Genomic DNA, 18688 nt, shown 5'->3' with positions numbered 1-18688 from the left:
ACTGACTACAAATTACGAATTAATAAGAAATATGTTTAATTTTTATATTCAAATTTCCCGCTGAAAAAATTTCAAATTAAAAATAAAAAGGAAAGTTGTTAGCTTTGATTAGATTTTTGAAAATTATGTTTTGAACGGATCTCGATGTTTTGAGGGCCTAGGAAGCTATGTTGTCTATTTTCAAAATGGTGTCTGAGTGTCTGTGCGTATGTATGTAAATATTTTATAACTTTTGAACGACGAAGTGATTTGGATCTTTAATGCGGCATTTAAAGCGGCTTAATTGCTAGATTTCAAATGTAAAAAGTGACAGAGAAACAGTTACTCATAAATATAACAACATTGTGTATTCACCTAACCTCTATTTGTGGTATCCTGAATGACAATACAGGGGGGGGGGGGGCAAAACGGGGTATTTAAGAAAATACTAAGTTTTTGGGACTCAGATACGTTAAATCTCATTTTGCAACTCATGGTAAGAAAGCACGTCTTTGATTGGTTAAACATGACACTACGAAGAATAAATATCGTGAAGAATGTCCACATTGTTCGTGAAAAATATGACAAATCTACACTTTTTATATATATAGATATACTATTTATTAGTTACTAAACGATTCAACTGAAAACTCAATGGACAGCCGTCTCGAGTTACGACAACGGAAAGTCCAGACTATAGAAAATCATCTTACTGTATTTAATTATAACCTACAATTTATTATATGAACCTTGACTCGAAACTTCAGTTATTTTTGCTGAGTATCAATATATTGAAAACAATTAAAATAATTTTAAATTATTATAAAATCAATGAAATCATATTTAATTGTTACTTTTATTATTTAATAATCTTTTGCATCAGAAATAATACAGGAATTAATTTTATATTAATACGATTGAATATTATTTTAGGTTAGTTAAAAAATGAAATTTAATGTAGAGTCCTTTTTTACCAACAAAAGACATTCTTTCTTACCATTCGATGCTAAAATTACTGTAATAGATTGAGTAGGAAGGGCTTTCGACACTCGTGTGTTGGCAACACTCGCCTAAGGGCTCGTTAACCAATCACACTCGTAGTCGAAAGCACCTTCCACTCAATACGTTAATATACTATTACAAAAGTGATTGTGGAATTTTCAAAAAACATTAAAAACAGCAAACTCTTTTTCTAAATTTTTGGATACCGTTTTGCTCTCCTTTTCCCTAAAATGTAGATACAATTTAAACCCAGTATATAAAAAATGTTTTTTACTCCGATCTTTGTACTTTTATAAACCACTTTCCTTTTCATCTAAATCAGCTTCATTACGATGGTAAATTTACTGAATATTTTTGGATTATATGGAACATGTTCATGAATTGATTTCTTTTATGTAAATTATGTTAAGATTACTTGCAATCTACTTTTTTTCTTATGAATGATACATATACATATATATATATATATATATATATATATATATATATATATATATATATATAAACTCAGGAGTTTTTCGCATGAAACTATGTTATCTAAAAAGTATAATGCTATAATACATGTATTGATAAATAATTTATTTATTTATACTAATTAAAGTTGATGTACATTTTTTTTTTTTGATAAAATGATATCTGTATATTATACATGTATAACTATTTGTACAATTGATGATTGTTCGTATTCAATAAAATAAAAATTACTTGTAAAAATATTACAAACTTTTATTTTCCATCGTTTTTTATTTGAAAGATTCTATTACCATAGAATTCTATACCAGAATGAATATCCAATAAAATGGTGAATAAAAATTGAAACCGTAACATTCCACTCGTTATTTCCGACAATCTGTTGCCTCAAATGAATCCGAATATGAACTTATATTTTTAAAAATGTATCTCAATAATTGTATAAAAAAATAGACTCATTCCGCATGAAAAAACTTTATATGTGAAAAAATATATGAATATTCCAATGTGATATATTGTACAATATATATAATAATATCTATTTTTTTGCCTTTTTAATATATGATAATATATTCAAAAAATATATTGCTGTAATATATTGTAAATAAAATAATTTAAAACATTATATATATATATATATATATATATATATATATATATATATATATATATTATCAAAAATAAAGAATTCAATATATATAAAAAACATATATTTTTGAATATAGATTTTTTTGCCGCCATATATATATCACACACCATATATATTTTTATATATTTTTAACAATACATAACTTTTTTATGCGTGTTGTTAAATCAATTCAACATTAGTTGATATGAAATTCAAATGTTTAAAAAATCGTCGATTTTTTTAGCGGGAAATTTAAAAAATTTAAATAGTTTGATTTTAAAAAGAAGAGTTACTCTACCAAGAAAATTTAAAATCGTTTTTTTTTATTATAATTATAATTATGATTTTTTTTAACTCTCTTTATTCAACAGTAAAAATTTTTTAATTCGCCCAAAAAAACTAAAACATCACAAAAAACAATTTTTTAAAAAATACCGCGGATCAAAAAATTTGAATATTCAAAACTTATAATAAAAGATTATTTACTTTTTAATATTTTAATCGTGTTGTTTATACATTAATATTGAATCCTCACTACTTACTGACACTCTGTGATGAAAGCATTCTCGTAATAAATTCACTTCACATCGACCATCAGTAATGAATTTTCTTCTGCATGTAATTGACATGACAATCTAGTGACATTTATTCGTTATTCAATGACAAGAAAATTAAATTATATGCTTCATTAGCATAGCGTTTATCAAATTTCGCATTCAAACCTCTATATAATAATAATAATAATAATAATAATAATAATAATAATAATAATAATAATAATAATAATAATCATAATAATACAGAGAAAAAAGCATTTTTTAACGTAAAATTTTTTATTCGCCTCGAAATTTTTTTTTAAGAAAACTTTTCTTTTCAATCCATGTTGCAAAATATTTCTTCTGTCACTAAATTCATTTTTCTCTGTGTAATTAATAAAAATTAATAGATCCCATAATTTTTTTTTTTTTTTTAATTAAAAAACACTTTCTTTATAGATGACAAAATTTTTCGTTTTTATTTCCTAAAGAATATTGATCAATTAAATAAAAAAATATGATATTCATACTTTTTTTTTTTTAAAGAAGAAATATTGGAACATGAATTTATCAAGTGTCGTTAACATTGGGTCTCGTTTTGCCTACTGGGTTGATATTCAAGCTTATTACTGCAATAACAGTAAAAAATAAAATTTTATCGCTTACAGATATTACAGCTACCTATACTCTTTATATTTTATTCAAAGTTCATTGAATTCATTGTTAAAAATTTTTTTCTTTTCTAGATTCCAGACATCTCTGACCTCGATGAAAGGGTGAGTGAATTATTTTTTATCTAAAAGGGAGAGGGGGGGGGGTATTTAAACTATTTTTAAAAAAACTTATTTAATAGTATACTAGAGTAGTCTATTTATAAAATATAAAAAGAAAATTATTTAATATAATGTTTAATGAAGTGACCTTGTTTTTTCGTGATTTTCTTTCTGTAAACGTAAACAAGTTTTTAACCCCCTTAAAAATTTGCTAAACACATTTTTTTTAAATCTTTATATTTTCATGTGTTTTATATATTTACCAATTTTCAAAACGATTCGAGTTACGACGGACCCAAAAATTTTTTGAATTTTCCCTCTATACTTTTATAAAACAAACGTAATGTACTAATTTTTTTTTTTTTTTTTTTTTTTTTTTTGGAGGCTACTCCAAAAGATATTTGAGGCCCGTCTTAACTAAAGGCAATATTATAATAGAATTGCTCGGGATGAACTGAATAGACGTACCCAATACTCAAAAGCTGCAAAAATAATTATCGGCTTCGCACTAACCTATTTGTCGATCTAAATAAAGTATACTTATATTTTTTTTAATTACTTAAACTGCTGTGTTCGGAATTACCCCGCGTTGGTGATTAACCCACTTCTCCCATCAGTTTAAATTCTATTTTTAAAACTTGGGTTTTCAAGAGATATCGACGTTTCAAGTTATAAGAAATCGCAATAAATTGCGTGGCCGCTACTTATTACGGCCGCTAGCTTCAGCTTTATCCAAACTTACCCCACCATGATCTATCTTAAAAAGTCATGGTGCCCGAAAAAAATCGTAGATAAGATATCACTAAGTGATAGATGAGGGTAAGTGTACAATGGCGTGTCTAAAGTCTTAGTGATCATAAGAGGAAGAAACTCTTTTTAGGGTATTGAGAAGAAGTTGGATCTCACTGTTCAAGACGGCTCTTCATTGGTTTTTAAGTCGGATCGTTTCGTGACTTGTGTACATTCTTCGCGATATGAATTTATTGTAGTGTCGCTTTAACCAATCAAAGACGTGCTTTCTTACCATGAGTTGCAAAAACATACTTTCATTACATTTCATAAAAATTCAATTATTTTTAATAATTTTTCGTTAATTAAAATAAAGTATCAAGTATCCACAAATATTACAGTGACCGCAATCGATTACTTCCACCTTATAGTAAACACATCTAATACCTTTAAAAAATAAATTTTTTTTTCTTTTTTCAAATAAATATTCTGTTATATATATGTCATCACATTTGATCCGATTATAAAAAGTTTTGAGCTTGGATAGACTAAAAATATAAGTTTCTAAAATATATTCTGTAGCTTAAAGTATTTGCAAGCGAATATTCAATGATGTCGCTGAGATTATTTGTTAGTAGATCGTAGCATTTTTGTTATTACGTTTCCAGAACTAAATTGATTTAAAACTTGCAGGATTTACTTATTTTGGCACTTGCGTATCTTAGAAATGCAAGTAAGACACTTTTAACTTTATTACGACAAAAATAATTTATCAAAAACGATCTGACACAGGTTGAGATTAATAAGTTAACATATATATATTTTATTCATATTTTTTGTAATATTGAAGTAAAAAGCAAAAAGTTATTATGAACTGAAATAAATCATCTCAGTGACGAAAACATCGTCTGAAGAAAATGGGAGGGGAGGGGGAGGTATTGTCTGAGAATGCTCTGAAACCGTTCCTTCATTTATTTTATTTTATTCTATTTTTTATTTACATTTGTAAGGGGTAACTTAGAGTAGGGGAGCGCGAATAGTTCAAATATGGATTATTCATATCAAATCGAATCGAACTATTCGATTTTAACTTGAAATCAAATAATTCGAAATTTTCGTCAGAGAAATGCGGAGAGAAAAGAATAGTAATGATTACTATGCTACTATGAAAAGAATAGTAATGATTACTATGATTACTATGTGGAGAGAAAAGAATAGTAATGATTACTATGCTACATAGTAACCAGACTCTTTTTTTTGTAAAATGGTAAATAATGCTATGCAGAATAGGAATCATTACCATTTTTCTGGTAATGATTACTATGTTACATTGAAACAACTAAAATGGTAAAAATCCCTATCTAGCATGGGAATCAGGGCTATGTAGAATGCTACTCAGTCCCATGCCGGAATAGCTGTCGTTACAGTTTAATAAGTGAGACAAGGAAGTTAACATGCGCAGATGGTTGCGCAGTAACCTGTGTGGATGTGTATACATGTATATGTGCGATGTAAATTATTAAATATTTTAATTTATTTAATTATTATTTATCTGTTATCAAAAAATGATATTTCTTATTGAGCAATATCTTAATTATTTCAATAGATTAATTCAATTTCTACATATATCTATTTATAGTAACCTAAGTTGTTTGTTTTGTCATAACCTTATTTACTAAAAATTAAATAAATAAAACATGGTAAACGTTACTATGTAACATTGTAGTGATGCCCATTTGCATAGTTCTCTCGTCAATGTAGAATGGTAATCAGTCCTATGCTAGCATAGTTATCGTTTCTATGTAGAATGGGGGGATTACTTTGCCCGGTAACTCGACGCTAAAAAATCCTCATTTCTATGTAACATAGTAATGATTACCATTCTACATAGGAATTAGAACTATTTTTTTTGTTTTCGTGTAAAAGAGAGCTGAGACACGAATCTACGAAATAATTATTTTTGCTTTCTTTAAAAACTAAGCCCATTAAATAAAAATTGAACACTTGAAAGCCGACCAAAATTTTCTCGATACGAATCGAGTAATTCAAAAAGTTCAAAATATTCGAATAATACAAGATTTGATTCACTTGAAAAATTTCAAATTATTCGATTCGAATCTGATTTGCACACTTCTACCGTGTATTTCTGTCTCTTAAAACCATATTCGTTTCGCTAGGTCGCAATGTATTAAGAAAAATACGATAGAAATAGATATATTCCAATATATAATGTACTGTGGTAAGTGTTTACAAGACAATTAAGTCTTGAAGTGAACAAACATATGTCATATGTCATATACGAAAGGACTTTACGGCACATCTATAAACGCATACTACAGATGCCTAATATGGTCGCTCTTGGTAAATAACAGTGGTTGCCAAATACTTTATTCTATTTATAATTTTAAAATTATTTGCGTAATGAAACGTGGGGAGATGCGAACTTTATAAACGGGTCATTATTAAATACAAGTACTCGATCCCGGATAAGGAAGATGATACTTGTGTTAAAGTAAATTATTTCTGTTTTATTGTTCAAATCATGCTCATTATTATAATTTGAAGCTAATTTACTATTATAAAAAAATTGCTTTCGTGGTATTAGAATAATTTCCATTATTTTTAAGCTTTTTAATTATTCATAAACTAAACAAATCTAAAAGCTTTAAAATTTTCCAATTAAAAGTTTGAGTCGATCAGTAACCTATATACGATTCGATTTGAACACTGTTCACATAACCCTAGTTTGATGTTAAAAATAAATAGTTTCATATTATTACTCAGAAAAAAAATTATGATGACCATTTCTAGTATCCTATCTAAAAGTTTCCATAGGATCCACTCAAATAAGGCAAAAACTGCATAAAATTCTATAAACGTATTGATAAAAACTTGTATGTAGAAACTTGTGAATAGGGTACGTCTATGTAATATTCCATACTTTTCCTCTGAGAAAAAGTGCTAGACAACACCATCTTGCAGTAGGGAATGATTACCATCTGTATTGGATAATCATTATCATGCTTTTATGCTAACTATTCGTTTCTCGTATGATAATAATTACTGTTGCCGATAGTAATAGTTACCATGTTTGATAGTAATAGTTACCATGTTTGATAGTAATAGTTACCATGTTTGATAGTAATAGTTACCATCTTTAATAGTAATAGTTACCATCTTTAGTAGTAATAGTTACCATCTTTAATAGTAATAGTTATCATCTTTGATACTAATAGTTACCATCTTTAATACTAGTAGTTATCATCTTTGATAGTAATAGTTACCATCTTTGATAGTAATAGTTACCATCTCTAATACTAACAGGTATCATCTTTGATACTAATAGTTACAATCTTTAATACTAATAGTTATCATCTTTGATAGTAATAGTTACCATCTTTAATAGTAATAGTTACCATCTTTAATACTAACAGTTACCATCTTTGATAATAATAGTTACCATGTTTGATACTAATAGTTACCATCTTTAATACTAGTAGTTATCATCTTTGATAGTAATAGTTACCATCTTTGATAGTAATAGTTACCATCTCTAATACTAACAGGTATCATCTTTGATCCTAATAGTTACAATCTTTAATACTAATAGTTATCATCTTTGATAGTAATAGTTACCATCTTTAATAGTAATAGTTACCATCTTTAATACTAACAGTTACCATCTTTGATAATAATAGTTACCATGTTTGATACTAATAGTTACCATCTTCGATAGTAATAGTCACCATCTTTAGTAGTAATAGTTACCATCTTTAATACTAACAGTTATCATCTTTGATACTAATAGTTACCATATTTAATACTAATAGTTATCATCTTTGATAGTAATAGTTACCAACTTTAATAGTAATAGTTACCATCTTTAATGCTAACAGTTATCATCTTTGATACTAATAGTTACCATCTTTAATATTAATAGTTATCATCTTTGATAGGAAACGTTAACATAAAAAAATGAGAATCATTCAAATGTAAAGATAGGAATAATCACTTCGTTAAGATGGCAAGTATTACCACTTTTTTTCAGTGTGTGGAAATAAATCTTTTTGGAACGATTTTTTTTTCACGGGATGTCAATTTTTAGTTATTAGATAATTTTCATTTTCAATAAAAAAAAATGACATATTTATGGCTAATTCATAGTATTTTATTCACTTTATTCTTGAATAAGCATCAAGTTCTACTTATTGACGTGTAAGAAACCGGTATTAAAGCCATTAAAATATCGTGTAGGCGGACTGTTTATTCAGTAATTTTTGTTGACACCAATTTTCTTGCCCATTCAGAAATTACATAATGTTATTTTATAATATTGTTTATACGCATGTGCAATGAAGTATTAAAAATATGTCAATAGTTTAATAAATCAATCTATTCATCAGCATATCGTACAAATGAAAAACATGGAATTGATTATTCAAATATTGGGAAATCGAATAGTGGGAAATTCAGTCCAATTATAAAAAATTGGGTTTATTTAAAATTGATGACATATGGATTCAACCCGAAAATCTTCTGTACGAATAAACATTTGATTTTTTTATTCTTATCTCAGATACTATCGAAAAATCTGCATGTACGTTGATTGAAATCATTTCATATTTCTGTTCATTGTTATTTCGGTGCTTTTTTTTCTGTACACCACAATATTTTTATCAATGACGTCTAACATTGAAAAATATCCTGCATAATTTATAATACATGAATTTTAAAAACATATTTTTTAAAATTTTCTTTTATATTATTTAAACTTTTTTCATACAAGTTCATTAAACTCGATATATGATCGCGTGCTAATTGAGGTTGATTAGCTTTTATCAGTGATGAGACGTTAACCGATTATATGTGAAAAGTGCTTATGTCTTAGCCTGAATAGTAAAGATAAGAAGAAAAGAAATAAAATAAAATAAAATAAATAAGTAAACAGAATGTTGTAAGAAGTACAAAGTAATTTCTTATTTATACATATATCTATTACAATAACTGAGTGCTTTCTTATCATAAAAAAAATCTACATTTAAAAATGAATATGTAACGTTGTACAGATAAATTTTATCTTAAAAAAATATAAATGCAACCTAAGTATATTATCTCGGAGAACATGAGTTTGGTTGCAAAAATTATATATATATATATATATATATATATATATATATATATATATATATATATATATATATATTTTTTTTTTAATCTAATGTAGAAAAATAATAATTGGCAAAGTATTGAATTTTACAATAATTTCATTAATTCTGAGCATTTTTAATCGATATGAGAACGTAATTTTTACTGTTTTTTTATCTCCTGCATGAAAAAATCTTATATCCTAAAACTATACCGAATAATATAACACATTTTATATTACAATATAATTATTTATATAAGAAGTCATATATATTAAAATAAATATTTTTTGCCGTTTTAATTATATAATTATATATTTTTAAAATATACAAACATGATATATAATATTATATGTTGGCATATATTCAAGCTATATGAACTCCATATATTGAAAATTATATTATAAACACATAAGTCATTTTATAATGTTAATATATAAGCTAATATATACTATCGACTTATAAAATTTAAAGTCTAAAAGGTTTATTCCAAGCCTATATCAAGTTGTAAACCTAAAAAAGCTTAATTCAGTTTTTTTAAGTCAGAGTTGTAAATTGACATCCCCTGATTGAAACGCACACTTACATGTAAACATCTATATGGTCAGATCTACTTAATATGTACTGAGATATCCGTTCTTTCTTTATTAATCTGTACCTTTATTTTCTTTCCTGAGTTAAACTGATAAATTGAATGTTCATTTTCCCGATTAAAAAAATATTTATATTATATATTTTTAAGTATATTATCCAATATATAATGCGATATGTTGGAAAAATATAATGAAAATTATTTTTTTTTATAGCAGTTACTATACTTCAAAATATATGTCTGTATTATATTTCATTATATTGGAATTTATAACCGGGAAATTATATTTTGAAAATATACAATGCTCTATAATAAAATATATATTTTCTTTTATAGTTTATGTTATAAGAAAAAATATACTGTCAAATTATAAGAATAATATATTCAAACATACAAAAATTTTTGCCGTTTTATATAATTATATATTTCCGTATGTAAAATAAAGATATACACTTTTTTATGCGGGCCTGGTTAAAAAAAGTGTAGGGGATGATTTAAAATATTTAATGTCCGTAAGGGTTAGAATTCAAAATTAACTTTATGTCAATGAAATTAATTACGAATCAGTAATCATTTTTATTAAATATAGTATAGAATGATGTTATCATTTACTCACTTAGTGAGCTTTTATATGTAGATGTCATACTTCCTCGACATGAAAAAAAATACAGTAAAATCTCCGTACTGTTAACACTTCTGTCCAGGACCATTCAGTAACGTTAACAAATCCTGTATCCCCACTATACTAATACTCGTGTCTTATGTGTGCAGGTCTGCGTCATAGAAGTGCGTAATGTACGAAAAAAAAAAATACATTTTTAGCTTTCAACCTATTTTTATATTGATACTGTCATTCTAATACGGCTTGTCTCACATTTGGAAAATTTTTCAGACGACAAAAACGTTTCACAGTCGACAAAGAAAAATTATTTGTATTATGTTTACATTGGTATAACCTACAAATTTATTTTCATGTTTTCATAAAATACAGGCAGTAGTGAATAAATAATTTTGAATTATATGCTGTAAGCAGAGTCAAAAATTATGCATCATTACCTTCTTACTCATGTCGTTGCTTCCTTAAAATTAACTTAAAATCAAAAATGTTAAGCGTGACCTATACGAATGTGGGGTCCGACATATTAGCATGCGCGAAAGTCTGCGCGTGGGATACGACATATTATAATATTTATTCAAAAATACTAAATAAACAATTTGACCTCGAAAATTTTGACATAAGCCGCACATTGTTACAATGATTCCAATTTTCAAAAAAAAGTGAAAATGTCAAATTTTGTAGGGTGCGACATATTAGAATGACAGTATCGATATGTATTCTAGAGCATTTATTTTAAATATGTCATACGATAATTATTACTTTTCTTTTTATATCGCTTATCTATCGTCACTATATAAGTAGCATTTTATCTTTGACACAAAGTATTACTTAGTGTATAAATATATGTAACGGCGTAATATCATTCATGACACGTGGAGGCATCGACTACTTTGTGCACTTCCTATTTGTCTTTCCTACTATCTACGCTTTTATATTCAAGTTTCATGATTGTCTTTTTTTTTTTTTTTTTTTTTTTTTGTTATCTATTTTAGTCACTCTATTCAATTCAATATTACTCATTTTTATTTCAAACAAATTTTTTTTAAAAAAATTTGCTGCAAAATGAATTAAACACGAAAATTTTCTTCCGCCAAGAAATCTTTTTTTTCTGTGTAAAAACTATCTGAATAATTTGATTGTTATAAAAAATATGTTATTTAAATATCCATTTGTTATTGATAAATATATGTAGTCAACATATAAACATATTTATGTATCATAATCACGTAATAATTCATTTTATTTATAATATTATATCTTAAATAACAAAAAACAAATTATAAGACCAATAATATATCAGATCTATAATAAGAATATTATTATATATTCACTGAAAAAGAGACTATTCATTATGTTTATTATTTATATCTTGTTATTCTGTAATATCTTAATTTTGATCCGATTAATATATAGAATGAGAACGATAATTTAAACATACAGATGTGATGCAACCGGATTTAAATTATCAATATCTCATAAAGATGTTATTCTAGACAAAGCAATACGTTAGAAAAATTTAAATCAACGTAAATAAGAAGAGGAATTCAAAAGAAGGACACAATATCAGGGTCTAGTTATTTATTAACAGCAATCCGATTGTCGTCGTAAATTAATAACTAAAGCTGTTATCGTCCGGAAGGATGCTCTCAAAGGCACACATGAAAGACGTACACGTGTTGAAGCTTTCAATAAATATAAGATATATATAATCGTATATACTTTTTATATTATTAATAAATGAAACGATTTTACGATGTTATGCATTCTGTAAACAATCGTAAGCAGAAATGAATTTTTGGCAATAATCCAAGTTTTTATTATTGTCAACAATTTCATTTGTTGTTTCTTCACAACGTTTATTCTTGATATTTTATTTTTTTATATGATTATTTTTGGCATTATCGGTCGTAAATGATATTAAAAAAAAGTATATGGAAAATTCAATAGTGCATACCTCAAACGCTCATGTAATATTTTAAGTAGTCAATTTTCTATTATTCATGACTAAATCCCATATTTTTTTTGTTTGTTTTTTGCAACTTATGGTGATCCGAGAAAAAAATTTAATATATAATTATATAAAATTATATAGAAATACATATAATTATATATAATTATACATAATTACATATAATAATATAAGGATATATATACAATATTATATATAATTATATATATATATATATATCCATATATAATTGTATAGAATGATATATAATTACATATGATTATGTATGGATATATATGCAAGATTATATATATTTGTATATAATCATATAAAATTATATGTAGAAAAATGGCCAAGTATAATCATATATAAATATATATAATTATATATAATCTTATATATATCCGTATATAATTTTATATAATTATAAATAATTACATATAATTATATATGGATATTTAAACAAAATGATATATAATTATGTATGATTATATATAAACATTTTTTCTCGGGAAGAAAGCACATCTTTGATTGGTTAAAAATGACACTACAAAGAATAAATATCGTGAAGAATGTCCACATTGTTCGTGAAAAATATGACAAATCTACACTTTTTATATATATAGATATACTATTTATTAGTTACTAAACCGTCCAGCAGAAAACCCAATGAACAGCCGTCTCGAGTTACGACAACGGAAAGTCCAGACTATAGAAAATCATCTTACTGTATTTAATTATAACCTACAATTCACTATATGAACCTTGACTCGAAACTCTAGTTATTTTTGCTGAGTATCAATATATTGAAAACAATTAAAATAATTTTAAATTATTATAAAATCAATGAAATCATATTTAATTGTTACTATTATTATTTAATAATCTTTTGCACCAGAAATAATACAAGAATTAATTTTATATTAATACGACTGAATATTATTTTAGGTTAGTTAAAAAATGAAATTTAATGTAGAGTCCTTTTCTACCAACAAAAGACATTCTTTCTTACCATTCGATGCTAAAACTGATAACGGATTGAGAGGAAGGGATTTTGACACTCGTGTGTTGGCAACACTCGCCTAACGACTCGTTAACCAATCACACTCATTGTCGAAAGCACCTTCTACTCAATGCGTTTATATACTATTATCTGTTTAATTAACATGGAATATTTTTTAACAATGATACTAGCAGTTTGTAGTGGACCCCTCTAAGAAACTGACCCGAAAAATATGAGACGTTCATCAACCCGAACAGTAGGGTTAATAAAAAATTTTAAATATTATATCATTTCCATCTTAGTAAATATTAATGAATCGCTTACACAATTTCCACTCGACTTTTTAGTTAAGCTCATCGCATCATAATTTCAACTTAAAATAAAGTTAATATTTATTTGTTTTTTTTCTATTATTAAACTGCATCTGCTATTTGAGTTAGTTATATTATAAGCTCATAATTATGAGCAACATTTAAATTTCGACCTTCATGAACCAAAGCCATTAAATCTCGGATGATCTTGAAATGTCAAATGAACTCTACAAAATTATATATTTAACTAACATAAATTTATCGCTAACATAATCAACATCAAGTAAATGTCAAAAATAAGAAAACAACTTTAAAACTAATTTTATTAACAATCAGCGAAGTGGATGCAAAACGTGTTTTTCTTTTTGTTATTGAAAACGTCAGGTGTAATGCTTATTGATAGCAACTACTGAGTCAATGTGCACACGCGGTTAACCAAGGAATGCAACGAGGCTAACCAACTCTCGGATATTTCGGGAGCATCCGAACGTGAAGGATATTTTCGATCGCAGACCTCTAACCAATCGCCTTATTTGAATGTCGCGAGTGTCCAAAGTAAACGTTACTATACTACGGAATTGTTAACCTAGTTACATCTTAAGACCGGTTTTCTCGAAAAGTTGTGCATCTTCCGTCATAAATAATGTGATTCGCTGCACCAACACCAACTTCTATCATAAATGATAATAAAGTCAATGAATTGTCATCATTCTTACAACACTTTCAATGGATTAAATTGACATCCATAAGTTTTATTATAATTGAAGTCATATTGTAATTAAAAAATTTTTTTTAATAGAATATGATATCTTCTATTAAAATCACAGGTTATCAAAAAGATAAATTTTTATCATTTTTCAAAGGAAATTCCCGAATATCAAAATGTCATTAAACTGTCAATGGACTTTCTAGTATCATTTATTAAACATTAAGTTCATTTCTTCATGAATAGACAATGATGTAAAAAATATTATATAGAACACATCATTCACTGTAAAAAAAAAAAAATCTGCCCGCATGAAAAAAATGTAAATTTTTATTTTATATACGATCATATATAATTATATAAAACGGCAAAAATTTATGTATGAATATAATGTTCGTATAACTTGAAAGTATATTTTTTCTTATAACATAAACTATAAAAGAAAATATATATTTTATTATAGAGCATTGTATATTTTCAAAATATAATTTCCCGGTTATAAATTCCAATGCAATGAAATATAATCGAGACATATATTTTAAAGTATAGTAACTGCTATAAAAAAAAATAATTTTCGTTATATTTTTCCAACATATCGCATTATATATTGGATAATATACTTAAAAATATATAATATAAATATTTTTTTAATCGGGAAAATGAACATTCAATTTATCAGTTCAACTCAGGAAAGAAAATAAAGGTACAGATTAATAAAGAAAGATCGGATATCTCAGTACATATTAAGTAGATCTGACCATATAAATGTTTACATGTAAGTGTGCGTTTCAATCAGAGGATGTCAATTTACAACTCTGACTTAAAAAAACTGAATTAAGCTTTTTTAGGTTTACAATTTAATATAGGCTTGGAATAAACCTTTTAGACTTTAAATTTTATAAGTCGATAATATATATTAGCTTATATATTAACATTATAAAATGACTTATGTGTTTATAATATAATTTTCAATATATGGAGTTCATATAGCTTGAATATAAGCCGACATATATTATTATATATCATGTTTGTATATTTCGAAAATATATAATTATATAATTAAAACGGCAAAAAAATAGTTATTTTAATATATATGACTTGTTATATAAATAATTATATTGTAATATAAAATGTGTTATATTATTCAGTGTAATTTTAGGATATAAGATTTTTTCATGCGTGTGGAAACAGGCTTAAAGAGTGTTTTCAAGCTCGAAAAAAGTTAAGTTTCGTATTGATTTTACATATCATACAGAAATATTCTGACGTTAAGAATACTGTAAAAGATACGACAAAAGTAGTAAACAGCAATCATGAAAAAATGTTATTTGCTGGAGAATCTTTACCTATGGTCTGAAACGGGTTGGCTCATAGTGCTTTACTTGTTCTCTACTACGGGTAGAATTCGGGTGAAGCTGCTCAACTTTGTTCGTATTCACCGTGCATTTTGTGGCTTTCGATAATGTTAGTGGTTGCCTCACTGGAAAGTTTATTTGCAATTCAAGCAATCGGATGCACATGTTACCTCTCTGGTTCAGTTAAGAGAGCAAAACTCGAGAAATAAAGGAGCCGAATAACGTATATGAATTCATTTCTGTATTTTATAATTATGATGAAATTATAATATGACCTTATGTAAATACCCTGAGTATAATTTTCCGGTGTTTAATTGGTGTAAAGGCAGTATAAACTGTGTCCGTTTAGAGTATTCATTTTAGGAAGGTTATAAAACACAAATGAAAATTCTTTACTTTCAACAATCTTGCGCACACCCGCGAAATTTTCATAATTTGAATAGAAACCATCGAAAGCATCGTTCGTTATTAGTGACAATAAAAATAAGGTACATAACGGTAAAAATAATTTTGAAATGCATGATTCAAGATTTGCCGTCCTGAAAATTAACATCGACGTTTTCATATATTAATGGCCCATTGTCTTATGGAATTCGTTTATAAATAAAGGCTCATTCATTTCAAATGGGGCAACACGCAATTCTACCTTCACTTACTCTCATTGTACGGTCGAAACGTGGGTAAGCTCAATTATCTACCCCTATGTGTTAGCTGTATCTAGATACACCTCATCTAGAAACACGACGGCAATAGTATACAATACAATGCAATTTGGTCGAGCTACGGTATCCGTATGCAAATTACAGTCAGTATTACTGGGTATAGTGTTCAGTAATCGAATAGTTCTCCAAGACAATATTCACTTTAACGTGATGCAGGTGTGAAAGTTACTAGAAACTATTGGTGTGAGTGACCGAAAAAAAACGAAACATTTATGAAACCATGTTTCGCTATGAGAGAGTATTTTTAAAGTCGCAGCCATTAGAATATTTTTGATACCTTAAAATTTGAGGTTATTTTCGCACCCTATCACTTGGTTTTGTCACATATTACACTTTCAAAGTGAATAATAATAAAGATAAAGAAACTTTAGCTTTTTCAAAACATAAGTTGGCAATAACAATATCGTTATTTCCCTTCGGAAAACTCGAAAATATGAATAACGTTCCTGGGTGACTGAAATAAATTTCGCGCATAAACTTCTTGTCAAACAGCTTGTTTTTTTTTTTTTTTCGCGTAAGTTGGAACGGATGTGACCAAGAAAGTTTCACACTCATGAGCTGCAGGTCAACGACAACGACCGTGAAGGTGAAAAATTTATAGTTTGAAAACAATCATTGAATCGATTTTATACATACGGTTTTTCGAGGACATCATTTTTTTAAAATGAATAAGTGAAAAGTCCTCCAATCAGTGAACATTCAATGCACAAATAATCCCAAGGAGACGGAGAGAAGTTTATGGTGACGATTACAATATACTATAGAAATGTTTTCTATAACGAATGGTAACTTTTTTATTTAAATATTGACTACAGGAGAGACATTTACATAAACTATGGTAACTATTCCCATCTATATAGTTTTCATGACTATATAATATGGGAATAGTTACTATGTAATTATGGTAATATTTACCATGACATTGTGGTAAGCGTTGCCATATGTTATGGTAATGAATACCATACTATTATGGTAATCGTTATCATATGTTGTGGTAATGAATACCATTATATTATAGTAATACTCACCATAATATTGTAGTAACTATTATCACATATCATAGTAATGATTACCATAAATCATAGTAATGATTCCCATAATATGAGGAGTTTCTCAATGTTATGGTAACCAGAACTATATTATTATGGTGGTGATGTTTATATACTATGGGAACTTTAGGATAGTATTTGGTAACGTTCACCATAATAGTATGGTAATGATTACCATAATATTATGGGAACGGTTACCATGATTCATTGGGTTTACTCCCATACGCATCTAGTAATCATTACAATTGGAATATGGGATCTATTCCTATGTGACTATGGGAACTATTCCCATGAGTATGGTAATCATTACTATAATTCAATCACTATACAATCTAGGAACTGTGACTATAACTATAGGAATTATTCCTATAGCTATGAAAACTTCCCAGAAATTATGGGTCTATAGTCCATAATTCCTAGTAATTATTACCGTAACATTATAGATCGATATTTCATAAACATACTAGGAACGGTTACGGTAATTTTTTTCCGAGTATACTTAGTACCCATTCTCAGTACTTTTCACTGAATCATTTCTATAGAATCAAGTAAAAAAAATAATTATTGAAAAAAAAAAAAAAAAATCGAATGAAATAAAATCTTTTATAAATATCATTTAAAATCGTATGATAAGATGAAATTTATGTCACCAACATGTTTTTAAATTATGAAGTTTTTAATAGCACGATAAGACAATTTATTGATACTCGATTTAATTTCAAAGTCCAAATAAACAATTCGAAAATATAATAACAATCATTTACGTGGATTTAAATAATGATCTTTAATTAAGAAAAATATATTTTTTATTTTTACGTTTGAAAAATTAATATTATTGCATACTTTGCAGACTGCACCGAGAGGAAAGAATAGTAATGATTACTATGCTGCAAGTAACCAGACTGATTTTTTGTAAAATGGTAAATAATGCTATGCAGAATAGGACTCATTACCATTTTTCTGGTAATTATTACTATGTTACATTGAAACACCTAAAACGGTAAAAATTCCTATCTAGCATGGGAATCTGGGCTATGTAGAATGCTACTCAGTCCCATACTGGAATAGTTATCGTTACAGTTTAATAAGTGAGACAAGGAAGTGAACATGCGCAGATGGTT

General features: G+C 26.7%; 1 protein-coding gene across 2 annotated transcripts in view; it reads left to right on the top strand.

Moving 5' to 3' along the window:
- Positions 1-18688, top strand: part of LOC103571355 (sestrin-3) — a 142753-nt gene that overhangs the window by 66153 nt on the left and 57912 nt on the right. For both annotated transcript variants that reach the window (XM_014441331.2, XM_014441329.2), the window contains one exon: positions 3363-3392. In XM_014441331.2, the coding sequence (XP_014296817.1) occupies positions 3363-3392 (30 nt within the window). The remainder of the gene's footprint in view (positions 1-3362; positions 3393-18688) is intronic.

This window comes from Microplitis demolitor, chromosome 8 (assembly GCF_026212275.2).
Source record: "Microplitis demolitor isolate Queensland-Clemson2020A chromosome 8, iyMicDemo2.1a, whole genome shotgun sequence".
Taxonomy (NCBI): Eukaryota; Metazoa; Arthropoda; class Insecta; order Hymenoptera; family Braconidae; genus Microplitis; species Microplitis demolitor.
This window is presented reverse-complemented; position numbering and strand designations above follow the sequence as displayed.